This window comes from Lepidochelys olivacea, assembly GCF_965140295.1.
Source record: "Lepidochelys olivacea isolate rLepOli2 genome assembly, chromosome: 3".
NCBI lineage: Eukaryota > Metazoa > Chordata > Testudines > Cheloniidae > Lepidochelys > Lepidochelys olivacea.
In genome coordinates, this window is record NC_140413.1 from 3072973 (window position 1) to 3087596 (window position 14624).

The 14624-nt window shown below is 38.7% G+C and overlaps 1 protein-coding gene across 1 annotated transcript in view; it reads left to right on the forward strand.

The window, feature by feature from the left end:
• RAB10 (RAB10, member RAS oncogene family) overlaps positions 1–14624 on the forward strand; it is a 72553-nt gene that overhangs the window by 37700 nt on the left and 20229 nt on the right. Inside the window, exon 2 of the mRNA XM_084624502.1 lies at positions 4110–4170. Coding sequence (XP_084480628.1) covers positions 4110–4170 — 61 coding nt within the window. The remainder of the gene's footprint in view (positions 1–4109; positions 4171–14624) is intronic.

Genomic DNA, 14624 nt, shown 5'->3' on the forward strand with positions numbered 1-14624 from the left:
GCTGTTGTCAGTAATATGGGAACTTCTCCACTACCAAAATTAGTTTGCTTCTCCTCCACTTTGGAATGGTTTAGCCTTCCTCAGGGAGTCTGTGACTACTTGGCTTTTCCTAGAGGATCTGCTTCTGTAGACAAGACTTTAAAATGAGTTACTGGACACAGAGTAAATATTGGGACAAATGATAAGTTAGACTCTTGCAAATTTTGATCTTTGCAGTGAAAAAGCAGAACACTTAAAATGCAGACATTGTGTACAGTGTGCAGTATTCCATTTATTTCTAAGAGGCTACATGTCTCAGTCTAGTAGAATTTGACAAGAGACAAGGCTTCTAGTCTTCAGGTTGGAAAACCAGTGACACTGAATTGTTAGACACAAAAGCAGTGTAACAAGATAGGTGGCCCTTTTTGCCTGGGTAATATCTTTTATCTGCTGATGTGTAACACAGCACTCTGGATAACTCATTTCTACATTCCTACCCAGAGACAAACCTAAAATCTATTCCTACTGTGATCTCAGTGGCTATGTAGTGAATATTGTAATACAGTCTTAAGTTACTATGTATCCAAAGTGTGGATTGTTCTCATCCTTTTTAAAAAAAACAAACAAAAAATCACACACAAGCCATTTCAGTTCTTTTGAAATGGCTGATGCCCAAGATCAGAGTGTACTTGATCACTTTTCTACTTCTCCAACATGGTAAAATTTGAGCAACCAGGTGAAGTTAATCTCAAAGCTGTATTCTTTTGGAACATGTTTCAGGGATATCAAATTCTAAAGCGGATTATTTTTGATAAGGTTTTGATAGGCAGTACTAATTTGTAAGGAACCAACAACAAACGTTCTAGTTCAGGGGTGGCCAACCTGAACCTGAGAAGGAGCCAGAATTTACCAATGTACATTGCCAAAGAGCCACAGTAATATGTCAGCAGCCCTCCCCGCTGCCTCCCCGCCCCCCGCTCACAGCACCTTCCACCCACCGGCACATCCCCCTCCCTCCCCGCACTTCCTAATCAGCTATTTCATGGCATGCAGGAGGCTCCAGGGGTGGTGGGGGTGGTAGGAGCAAGGGCACTGCAGGCTCAGGGGAGGGGGCAAAAAGGGGTGGAGGCCTGTGGAAGAGCCAGGGGTTGAGCAGTGAGCACCCCCAGCACATTGGAAAGTTGGCGCCCGACTCGCCCTGGAGTCGGTGCCTATGAAAGGAGACGCATATTAATGTCTGAAGAGCCACATGCGGCTCCAGAGCCACAGGTTGGCCCACCCCTGTGCTAGCTGCTTAACTCAGCAGGTGGTGTATAATGGAGTGCATGTAACATGCACAGCATATCTGCTAATCTTTTGGGACATTTTGATGATTTTTAGTAGTGTAAATTAACTTGTAATGGCAACACAGAACATGAACATTCACGGAAAGCCAGGTACAAGGAGTGCTAAGATCCTCTTGTTGGGAATTGCAGGTGGAACTTCTGGTTTCTTGCTTTTTTTGGCTCATGAAGAACGTTTTGAGTAAATATATCAAAAAGTACTGCATGAGAGGTCAGTGTCACAGCTAAAGTTTCTGAACACCAGTAGCATGGAATGTATGGGTATTAATGTAACTTCATAGTGAGAGACTGTTGGAGCAAAAACTCACTTTGTGCATGAAGAAATTCTGAATGTGGCTGCCCTACCATCCATAGGAGATGATCTAAAAATACTATTGATCCATGCCAGCTTGTGCCAACACTGACAGTGATTCTGCTTGTCATCCAATATTGATGCTTAAAGATAAAATCTGTTCCAGCATACCATCTTTGAGAACAATAGGGAGTGAAAGATAATTTGTAGCAATTAAATATGTACTTCAGTGAAATACGTCTGCTTCTTGAACTGCCAGGTTTCTTGTCAAGATGAGTTTAGATTTCCATAAATGTAAACTGAAATGTGGGGAAAAAACAATTGTTACGACCTGAATCTTGTATGACATTTTTGGGCTGCAATTTTAGTTTAGAAATTTTCTTTTGAACAAAATAGTCTTTTGGGTATGGGTTTTTTTTTAAATCAACTGCCATATCAGTGTCAGAGGAATTGGCCTACTGGATCAGACTTCCGGTGCATCTAGTCCTGGAGCTTTCCCACACGGTATGAAATGTCAAACAGATATCATGGATTTGAATGCACTTAGTTTCCCTCTTTAATTTTTTATTTCACTTTTTGCCCCCATTCCTTATTTTCGTTTCAGGGAGAGCCACAAGTATAATCCTAAACTTAATCTAATCCTAAACTTAAAGCAGTCATGTGTTATACTAGAATAATAGGCCGCGGGAAGTCTGAGAGCCTTCCACATCAAATTCACTAGCAGTGGAAAAGTCCCTACTGCATTTTGAAGTCTCTGGCTCTTCTCCCTTAAATGTCTGCCTTCATATGCAGACAGGCTGAACCTGATATATCTGAAACTTTCTGGGGAATGTGTGATGTGGTGTGGTGGGGTTTTTTTTGGCAACCTTGAAACTATGCATTTTTTTCAGTACTCCCAATTCAGTGTTTATGCTGAATAACTTTGACCAGTATCGACTTGGTCTGAATGACAGGTTTCAGAGTAACAGCCGTGTTAGTCTGTATTCGCAAAAAGAAAAGGAGTACTTGTGGCACCTTAGAGACTAACCAATTTATTTGAGCATGAGCTTTCGTGAGCTACAGCTCACGAAAGCTCATGCTCAAATAAATTGGTTAGTCTCTAAGGTGCCACAAGTACTTCTTGGTCTGAATGCTTTCCTCTAATGGTAGAATATGAACATAATCACCAAGCAAGATTGGAGTTTTCAGTGTGACTAGGTTTCTCTGCCAAACATGTCAGTTTTGACAACCAAGTGTAATTCTAAATACTAATGCCTTTGCCATAACTTAATCTCTGTGAATCAGTTTTCAGTTCTAGTTGCTATTTTAAGAAAAACAAAACTGCCCCCCCAAAACTCTTCTCACTTTACTGCTGAAGATGACCTGTGCTATTCCTAACAGAAGTGTTTTACACAAGGCTCCATTAAATCAATGTCAGGTTTCCAAAGCCATTCCAGAGGAGATCACTTGTATTGGATTGTGACTAGCTGAAAGTCAGAAGTATATGCTTGTCATATAAAATGAATAACTGCGGTGGAATGTGTACAAAATGACTTTGTGATGTACTTTTGTTTTTTTCAGTGACATAAATATCCAGTGCTACATAATAACTTGTATCAACAGTTTCAAAAGTTAAATCATCCATATTTCTAATACTAGTCAGTGCCCAGAGACTACAGTGGAGAATTCTGTAAGTTAAACAAACAGTGAAAGCAGTAGTCTAGACAAGACGATGCTTTTTAGGCCAACCTTGTAACAAATGTGAAGGCCTTATAATTGTGTAAAGAAGTGGGTTACTTTGAATATGACCAGCAAAGAAAAATAAGCTTGTCTTTATTCTATAGCTTTGATATTTTATGTAATAGCTCTTGGTTTTAAAGTTTCAGATCTGTTTTACTTTAGAAACTCAGGTTCTGACTAGGTTAGATATTAACCTGCAGAACTAGTGAAATGGTGATCTCACAAGAGTGAAAGTGTGCAAATGACTAAAATTCCTTTTATTGTTTAGAAGCTGTTTAACACCTGCATGACTTGAATTATTAGCCTTTTGAATAAAGGAAGCCTCTGTTTAATGCAATACTTCTTGGGTATTTTAGTTAAGGTGTTATAAAACTCCAACATCCCAAGACCTCCCAGAAGTTCTCCAGCAAAATCAGAATATTTCTAATATGAAAACTCAGTCTGCCTTCATAAACTATAAGCACAAGCCAAATCTTTTTAAATCCTTTGCTGATCACCTTCAAAAAATGTTATGCCACCTTCAAGCAGTGTTTTAAAATTGATATAGCTAGACCATTCTCTGGGGTCTTGTATATATTAAGAAGCTCCTACCAGTGCAGCTACTAGTCAAGCGGTACTGGTGGATCTCAAGTGTAGAAAAGTCTCCATTGCCCTCTCCTCTTCCCTGTCGCATTAGTTAAACCTGCTCCCTCTTCCTAGAGCAATTCTGACAACTCTGTCCAAATGTGGAACTGTTTTTAGAAGTATTGCTAAAGCTTTTATCCTTTGTTTTGTAGGTATAGACTTCAAGATCAAAACAGTTGAATTACAAGGAAAGAAGATCAAGCTTCAGATATGGTAAGTGACATTTTAGAACTTGTAGTGCCAACATAATTACGATATGGTTCCTAAGATAGTTTAGCTCTGCTAAACTACGTAATGCTTTCCAGTCCTGTTAAGATGAATTGCCTTATGTGACTATCCATATGCATTGTTGCTTAAACTTTTTTCAGAAAACGGGAGGAGAACATTAAAATTAGTAGAGATTCCCATCTAGGTACTTTCCCGATCTTGAGTTTAATGTCATGAATGCATTGTGTATTTCTGATACAGTGATGGAGGTTCATCAATAGGTTTTTGGAATTTTCTTAAAGGATATGACAGCAGAGTTAGAAACGGAAAGATGAAGTGATTAAAACTTTGCCCAGGTTAGGACAGTTGCACAGTACTAATTGGTATTACTTTTCTGAAATATTGAAGGAAACTATACCTTAATTTTGTTAAAAGCGTAATGCATTTCAATAGGGACAGTAGCTGCATTTCATTTACAGGTTATTGGCAGCTCTCCTCTGAATGTTTGAAAACTGGGACTGCTGATAGTCCAAGGTTTTGTGGGAAGTGTTTAAAACTGATTCTTCAACAATGAACTGTTTAGTTTATAGTATGCTGACTTGGCTTGTATTTTGTAACTTAAATTTGTGTAGCTCAAATAAGGCCATGACTCGGGACACTATAAATCAGTAATTCTGGTAATACCTGCAGACGTCTGCGTCACCAAGAATTTGTAAGATGTCTGTATAATTTTTATGTTTGGCCTCCTACACAATATCTTACCATAAGACATGGAAAGCCTAAATACTTAATTGGCTGGTGAGCTTACTTTTTAATACAAACTCCCATGTAAAGTGAACTATATTTTTTTTTAAAAAAAACCACCCCACTTCCTCAGGAAGCAGCTTTCCCCTGTCCTCTATTATGATCCTAACTGATGGTTCTTTCATATGTAGTCGCTCTCCTAAAAAATAGGATGGGAGAAAGATGATAGCTTATGTGGGGTCTAGGGGCAGCCTTCTCTGGTCAGTTTGCTTGGACTCCCTTTTCTCAGCCAGGTGCACTCTTTGGTTGTCTAACTTCCGATTTAATCTGCCCACTTCCCCGCTCTGTAGTACAGGCTCAAGAAGAATTTGGTAATTCTGCAGAGCAGGGTAATGGCCTTTTACTTTCATATTCTTGTTTTAATGTTCCCCTCCATGCCTGTATTGCTCCTACGACAAAGGACTTTCTCAGCAAGAGCATAAACATATGAAACTGACGCAGCCCTAACCAACTCCGGACTGGGTCAAAACGGATGCACCGTGCAGGATTAATGCATGTAAGATGGGTGAGGAGAGGGAGGGAGCCTAAGACTTCACTTCCACTTGTTGCTTTAGCAGAGGCATTTTAATTCATTGCTGAATTTTTGTCTGTGTACCGTTGTTTTAGAGCGAACCTTGTTTCCTTTTCGCAGCTGCTGTCTGCTACTTCTGTGTAAGCTGTAACAGACTTTGCACCAAAGTATGGAGTGTACGTTTTTCTTTGCATTTCCTGAGACAAAGTGAAAGCAGTTATCTACCTTATAGGGTTGCTATAAAGATAATCATTTTGATTGAAGTTGGCACATGGCACATAGCACTTTTCAGGTTCAAGGTATTGGCCTGCTGCTTGTGTTCTAGACAGAGGGAAGTGTCTATGTTGGGAAGAACTTCTAGAAATTCAGTCCATTTAATATTTATTGCACCATATGTAAACCCAGCAAACATGACCCTGCTAATTAAGGTACTTTGTATCCTGAACATTACCACCTCCTTGTACGCACCATGTCTTCTCCAGCATTTTGTCTAAAAAAAAAGTCTATTTTCTAGGAGTACCTCTGAACATATACAGGATAACAGGGTCACTAGCAATAAGCAACAGTTGTTATAAAGAACAGATTATACCAGGCAAAGTTGATTGCCTTTTCAGATAGAAATACAAAGCTAGTGGATGAAGAAACACTAATCTCTGTTGAATTACTTGAGCATCTCTAGTCAAAAGCAAATGTAAATGAATGGTTTCAGTGAGGGCATTATCACTTGGATTGGAAAGAGTTGGAAAACAAGCTAACAATAAAAAGAATATTGTGGAGGGGAAGGTGTCTAAAAAGTTTCAATTTCTAAAGCTGATCACTATAGCAGAATCTAATGAATGCAAAGTGTATAAACAGGACTTTAAGTTTGCAGATAATAAAATGGGGAAGAGTTGTGAACTGAAGTATCAAGGTGACTTAATGAGATTAAAAACTATGGACAGAAAATGGAATGCAGCTTGAAAGAATGCCAGATAATACATCACGGGGAAATTCAAGACACTCACTGAGGGGAGAGAAGACTATGAAACAGTAATGCTGAAAGAGACACAGAAATGTTGGCCTGCAGACTAGCCATGGGTTTTCAATATTGTAATGCAATAAAAGCCAAACTTTTTAGGTTGTGTGCATTCACGCATCTACAGGGAGTAATGAAGTGGTTCCTCTATGCTCATGAGACTTCATTCATCTTTGGACACTTGACTGTAGATAGGCTGGAGGGAGCTTAGAGTGGAGCAACAAAAAATAAGGTTCTTGAGGATTGTCATAAATATAAAGGGAAGGGTAAACCCCTTTAAAATCCCTTCTGGCCAGAGGAAAAATCCTCTCACCTGTAAAGGGTTAAGAAGCTAGGATAATCTCGCTGGCACCTGACCAAAATGACCAATGAGGAGACAAGATACTTTCAAAAGCTGGGAGGAGGGAGAAAAACAAAGGGTCTGTCTGTCTGTGTGATGCTTTTGCTGGGGACAGAACAGGAATGGAGTCTTAGAATTTAGTAAATCTAGCTAAATATGCGTTAGATTATGATTTCTTTAAATGGCTGAGAAAATAAGCTGTGCTGAATAGAATGAATATTCCTCTCTGTGTGTCTTTTTGTAACTTAAAGTTTTGCCTAGGGGGATTCTGTGTTTTGAATCTAATTACCCTGTAAGGTATTTACCATCCTGATTTTACAGAGGTGATTCTTTTTACTGTTTCTTTTCAAGAACTGAATGCTTTTTTCATTTTTCTAAGATCCAAGGGTTTGGGTCTGTGGTCACCTATGCAAATTGGTGAGGATTTTTACCAAACCTTCCCCAGGAAGTGGGGTGCAAGGGTTGGGAGGATTTTGGGGGGGAAAGACATTTCCAAACAACGTTTTCCCAATAAACCCAGATAAAGTTTGGTGGTGGCAGTGGAAGTCCAAGGACAAAGGGTAAAATAGTTCGTACCTTGGGGAAGTTTTAACCTAAGCTGGTAAAAGTAAGCTTAGGAGGTTTTCATGTAGGTCCCCACATCTGTACCCTAGAGTTCAGAGTGGGGAAGGAACCTTGGCAAGGATATTGACTTAAGGAAAAGAATTGTGAATGCTGGTTATGATTACACCCTGGGGATCTTTGGATCTAAAATCATGAGCTTTTGTTGTCTCAGTTAAAGAAGTAGGTTCTAAAAGCTGTTGCAGAGTCAACCCTCTTGACAATGAAGAGCCTCTAGAAAGGGACAGCTACACTTTAAAAAAATAGAACGAGGGGATATAACAAAGTAATGGGATGACTGTTCTTAAAGATTCAGGATGTCTTGGAGGGGAGTGGGGGGGGGAACCTTTTGGCAGATAAGAGGTGAAAGAATGTAATATTTGCAGAGGTGGAAAGCCTAGATCTAGAGAAATCTTTAAAAAAAGACAGGACAAAACTCCAAGCAATCTGATTTAGTGGCTTAGATCACTGTGCTGGGATTTGGAAGAGCTGGATTCTATTTCCAGCTCTGCCCCTGACTGGTGTGTAATTTTGAGCACTTGAACTCTGCCTATTTCCCCTACCGCTTATTTTGTCTTGTCTACTTAGTCCCTGCCTTGAGGAATTTAGCCTCAGTATTTTTACAGCACTTAGATCTAGAAACTGACGTCTCATTTGTACTAACAGTACAAATATACAAAATAGTTCTTCACTGGCAGGCTTATGGACTAGATAATATCTTGGTGGCTGAAAGGGCTTAGGGGAACGGGGAGAACCCATCTGGGTGGGGGAGGATTTTTATCTGTAGTAGGTGTGAGGCTGTTAACTTCTCGCTTGGTCTCTTCCAGTTTGGCAACAATGTTATCTGGTACAGCTTTCTATAATGGCTTCCCAAAACCCCAAGACACTGGCCAGCCCTGAAGGGTATAACTAATAATTTTATAGAATTGTGTGGATTTGATCCCTGTAATACAAATTGCTGATCCATCCCCCCGCCACCCTGTGCAAGCTGAGTACACTGAAACTGTCTTGCAATGGATTTGTGTGCAGCAGAGTTCCAGGAGCACTTAATTTACTGTGTACCATTTTTCACTAAAAACCAGGGGTCCTTTCAGCAGACGTTACTGCTTAGTAAGTATAAATTGTAGTTGCTATAGCACCTAAAGGTCCCAATCAGGACTGGACTCTCTGTATTGTACATTTGTGACGGGTTCAGTCACAGGGACCCTTTGGGACTGTTACCTGATGTGCTGAGACTACCTCTGAGCCCGTTTTCTCTGCCAGTTTGGGCCTCCAGAACCCTGTCTTGTTGAGCCAGATATGCTAATCTGCTGCAACCCAGACCCAGGGTCTGACCTACGCCCCCAAAGCTGCAGACTTAACTGAAAACTGTTTAGCAAGTGCTCCTGTCTTGTGAACCCAGACACCCAGCTCCCAGTGGGATCCAAACCTCAAATTAATCTGTTTTACTCTGTATAAAGCTTATACAGGGTAAACTCAAAAATTGTCCGCTCTCTAACACAGTAGAGATATGCACAGCTGTTTGCTCCCCCAGGTGTTAATCACTTACTCTGGGTTAATTAATAAAAGTCACTTTATTAATTATAAAAAGTAGGATTTAAGTGGTTCCAAGTAATAACACACAGAACAAAGTAAATTACCAAGCAAAGTAAAACAAAAACATGCAAGTCTAAGCCTAATACAGTAGGAAACTGAATACAGGTAAATCTCACCCTCAGAGATGTCCCAATAAGCTTCTTTCACAGACTAGACTCCTTCCTAGTCTGGGCCCAATCCTTTTCAGACCAACATTGTGGTTTATGGCCTGGGTCCAGCAATCCCTCTCACCCCCGTAGTTAGTCCTTTGTTCCACATTCTTTCACGCATCTCTTTGGGGTGGAGGGGCCATCTCTTGAGTCAGCTAAAGACAAAATGGAGCGGTTTCCAGGGCCTTTTATATTCTCTCTTGTGGGCAAAAACCCCTTTGTTCTTCTGTGCAAAATCACAGCAACAAGATGGAGTTTGTAGCCACCTGGGCAAGTCACGTGTCCATGAATGATTCAGCTTTTTGCAAGCTGATGCCATTTTTTTACGTTTGAAGTTTCCCAGGAAAGTTCAGATGTGGATTGGCGTCTCCCAAAGTCCATTGTCAGTTAAGTGTTTCTTGATAGGACTATTCTCAGTAAGTGCCCATTCTCAAGAAGCTGACCAAATGCTTCACTGAGGCCACTTACAATCAACACACTGAGATACAAGTACATAACCAATATTCATAACTTCAAATACAAAAATGATACACACATACAGACAGAATAATCATAACCAGCAAATTACAGCCTTTCTGTAGACACCTTACTTGACCTCCTTTGTAAAAGATTTGGTGCAACTATAGGACTTTGGTTGCAACAATGATCTATACAGTCACAGTTAATGTCAATAATGTCACAGTATTGTACAAACACACAGTCCCTGCCTCAAAAGGTTTATGATCTAATTTGAAAAGACACAACAAGAAAGGATCAAAATCAAAGGATAAGCTATTTTTTTTAATGGATTGGGTTCCCATGATATTCCCTGCTTTATTTAGGACTTTGTTTTGATGCTGTCTATAAAAATTAGTTTCTTTCCAGGTTAATATATCTCCTACCAGTGGTGATTGCTGCTGTAATACGTTTGGCTGAGAGAAATCTCTTTATATAACACAACTATATTTAATTGCCATATCCTGCATTTAAATGCCTATCTGTACTTAGTTACATTATTTACAGACTTGTGTCCCACTCCCAACACAACAGCTGCTAAGCAGGGCATGTAGTCACTGGAATGTGACTTATCTAAACGCAAGTTGTACTGTTTTAACTATACCACTGCAATCCCTTAATGTGGGGGCAGTTATGCCAGTTTAAGGCACTTTTTTATACCAGTAGGGGTTGCACCAGTATAACTACAGTGATAAAATCACACCCCTAACCAGAATAATTGCATCAGTACAAAAACCATAGACCAGGCCTTAGCTTCCCTTCTCCAGTGGAACACCTCAGGGTCAGAGGAGAGGCTGATTGGAGGGAGAAAGGGGGATCAGTTGCACACATGAGCATCTTTATTAGGGAGATAGAAGACATTTAGCATTTGTGTACCTTCCACTCCTACTAGATTGAAAATTTGTTTCTATTAAGTGCAATCTATGAAATAATGCTGTATTAAGAGTTGAAATAAGATATGACCACTTGCTGTAGGTCTTGGCTTTCATGTCTTCCACTAACAATGACAACCCTTTTGTGATAAGAAAGATGTTTCATCAGGCAGGAAGCAGTTTTTTAAAGAATGCTACTTAGTGACTCAGTTGGCCAGAGCACTTGCTAGTGGCAGCACTAACCCCCAAGTAGAAGCAGATTTTCGACTTTCTTATAGAACATCACTTTTTTTTTTAAGAATGAGTTTGTTAAAATAAGTTTGGGAAAATATAGGCTTGTGCCTTCAACCAGTGGAATGAAATTACTCAAATCGCCTGAAAATTGCACATCTGCTGTATACTCTGATGGAGAGGAAAAGGGGAATATGGAATCTTAATTTAAAAAAAAAGTCAGAAAAACTACCTTTATTAAAGATAAATACAACCAAAGGGGTTGTGGAGTATCAATATTGTACATTTTTGTAAAATAAGATGGAAACAACCAAGGGATCTTGATCCAAGTAATCATCTGGAGCAGGATTTTCTCCCATCTTGAAAACCCATGTTTTTTTCTGAAAAATCCAGATGAAGAAAAACCAGATTTTATGAAACAAAATTCAGCGGCCTATGTAATTTGTAATAAAAAAATAATATTAAGTGAACACCATACACTTTGTATTCTGTGTTGTAATTGAAATCAATATATTTGAAAATGTAGAAAAACTTCCACAAATATTTATAATTTTAAATTGGTATTCTATTGTTTAACAGTGCGATTAAAACTGCGATTAATATTGAGTATTTTTTTAAATCTCATGATTAATTACAATTATTTTTTTAATTGACAGCCCTAATAAATGATTTTAACCACCATAATTTAGTCTTTATAAAAATCAGTTGATACTCATTCTTTAATTTAAACCAGTTTTATATACATGTTACTAGTTCTTTAATTTTGCCCTGTTTCATAGGTTTTCTTTTTGTTTGTTTTTTTGTTTTCATTGATTCCAGGCCAGAAGAGATCACTGTGATCCTCTTAGCTGACCTTCTGTATAACACAGCCATAGAACTTCCCCAAAATTCCTAGAACATCTCTTAAAAATCCAGTCTTGATTTAAAAATGCAAGTGGTGAAGAATCCAACATAAGTCTTGGTAAATTGTTCCAGTGGATAGTTACTTCTACTATTCAAAATTTATGCCTTAAATGCAGCCTGAATTTGTCTAGGCATTAGATTGTTTTACCTTTAGTCTCCTAGATTGAAGAGCCAATTATCAAATATTTGTTCTCTCTATAAGTACTTATAGACTGGTCAAATATCCCTAACTACTTTGTTCAGCTAAATAGATTGAGCTCCTTGTGTCTCTTGCTATATAAGGCATGTTTTTCTAATCTTTTAATCATTCTCATGACTCTTCTTTGAATCCTTTCCAATTATCAGAATCCTCCTTGAATTGTGATCACCAGAAATGGACACAGTATTCCATTAGAGGTCAGACCAGTGCCAAATACAGAGATAATATAACCTCCTTATTCCTATGCACTACTCTCATTTATGCATACCAGGAATATGTTAACCCTTTTTGGCCAATGTATAGCACTAGAAGCTCATTTTCAGCTAATTATCCACCACTACACCCCAAATCTTTCAGAATCACTGCTTCCTAGGATAGAGTCCCTCATCATTGTGTAAGTATGGCCTATGTTCTTTGTTCCTAGATTTGTACATTTAGCTTTATTAAAATGTATAGTTTGGTTGAGTCCCATTTATCAAGCGATCCAGATTGCTCTGTATCTGTGATTGGTCCTCCATTATTTAACACTCCCCTAACTTTTGTATCATCTACAAACTTTATTGATTTGGTTTTCTTCCAGATCATTGATAATGTTAAATAGTGTAGGGCCAAGAACTGATCTCTGCAGAACCCTACTGGAAACATCCCAAATCAATGACTCCTAGTTTACAGTTACATTTTGACTCTCCTTTAGCCAGCTTTTAATCTGTTTCATGTATGCTATGCTAATTTTATATATTCTGATTTTTAATCAAAATGTGCAATACCAAGTCAGACACCTTACAGAAATCTGTTAGATCACATCCGTGCTATTACCGTTATCATCCAAACTTGTAATCTCATTTTTTTAAAAAAAAAAATCAGTTTAGGATCAATTTTCCATCAGCCCATCTTGACTGGCATTAATTATATTGCTCTCCTTTAATTCTTCATTAATCAAGTCCCATATGAGCCACTCCATTACCTTGCTTGGGACTAATGTCAAATTGATAGGCTTATAATTACCCAGGTCAGCTTGTTTACCCTTTTTAAGTATTGGCACAGCTTAGCTTTCTTCCACTCTTCAGGAACTTCCCTGGTATTCAAACACTTATTGAAAATCATCATTAATTGTCCAGCAAGCCTCTCGGCCAGCTTTTTCAAAACTCGTGAATGCAGTTTTCTGTTGCTAAACTTGGATGTTTTTCTGTTTTTTTTCTATAGCTTCCAGTTAGAATTTTCAGATTTTACTTAAACTTTTTTCTACTAAGCTTCACATATAAAATGTTTGTCTATGCTGAAAGAAAAGTTTAGATCCTCCATTGTGTTCTCATTGCAAATAGCCCATGCTTTACTTGCAGGAAGTGGCACCTACAGCTATATTGAACTTCCTCCAGGACAAGAAAAGTTAAAATGTCTGAGTGGTCAGCACCAAATGCTTCATAAGAAGCTGTAAGAACCCCATAGCAGGAACATGTGGGGTAATGTGGAGGGCAGATTAGATGGCCTCTGAGGATTTCTTTACTGGATAGTTAACCATGGGATTTGATACCCATGTTAGCGTAGCTTGGGTGCAAGCATCTCCACAATAAAGCCCTGGCCATGTTACTGTTTCTGCATTCTCACTTGTGTGTCTGGGGGCATATCCAATGTGTGTGTTTGTTTTTTTTTTTTTTTGTATTGAGACACTGGGATTCTTTCCCAACCAGTTGTCTGCCCTCCAGATGAAATTGTGGGAAGCACATTGGAGGAACATCAGCACCCAGGCAACTTTGCAATCAGGAGACAAGTAAAAAGTGGGCAGGTTCCAACCTAAGTTAAACCCCAAGCCTGAGTTCTAACCTATACCTCCAGTCACATAAGCTAGGCTGAGCTTAAAGCACCTCCAAATCTAGGTCAGAAGTCTATTTGGATGGGGGCGTGGGGGGAGTTGGACTAAACCCTGGATAAGAGCTCAGATAACAGCTGAGAAGACATACCTTAAGAGAGGCTAATGCCTTGAAGCATGAGGCTTAATATCCCTTCACAAATTTCTATAACTATAAATAGTTTTATCCAAAAGTCAGTGGGGCTTGTGCTGCAAAGTCACTTAAGTGCCCTTGAAAAATCCCACCTCTTAAATGCTTAAGAGTTTAGGAGCATAACTTTAAGCTTCTGTTAAAAAAATTTTAACACATGTAAGAGTTTGCACTAATAACGTACTGAAAAGTTAAACTTTCCGTTAACACTGCAGCATTAGGGACTAAAATTTGGTGTCAGTTTTTGTTGCTTCAAAACAAAAATTCCTCAAATGTGGTTTTAACTTTAAATGCATGAGAAGTCCCATTAAAGTCAATAAGACTGTTCATGTAAGTTTGTAAGATCAGGGCCTTAATTGTCAATATTTTACCTATAACAGTTTTGGAGAAGTCAAACTCTGTTAGTAGTGATGTTGAAACAAACCAGCCCCCTAGTGTTTATAATTTAGTTCATTAGAAATTGAAAGCGCAGAATTTCTATTTGGCTTTTACAGAACCTCAACCTGACTTGAATACCACTTTTTAAAAAAAAAAAAAAAAAAAAAGACTTAAATCCTTAAATTTAACTCCTTGACTCGGCATGTTGAACCATTACCTGCATGATCATTACCTTGTAACTGCTTAGGGGAAAGGAGGGTCTTTTCATTGCAGCTTGGTTAACTGGTTAGTCATTGTCATCAATTGACAATTATTCTATGCTGAATGGATCATTTCATCCACAGGTGGTGACTCTGCTTCGTTTCTTGAA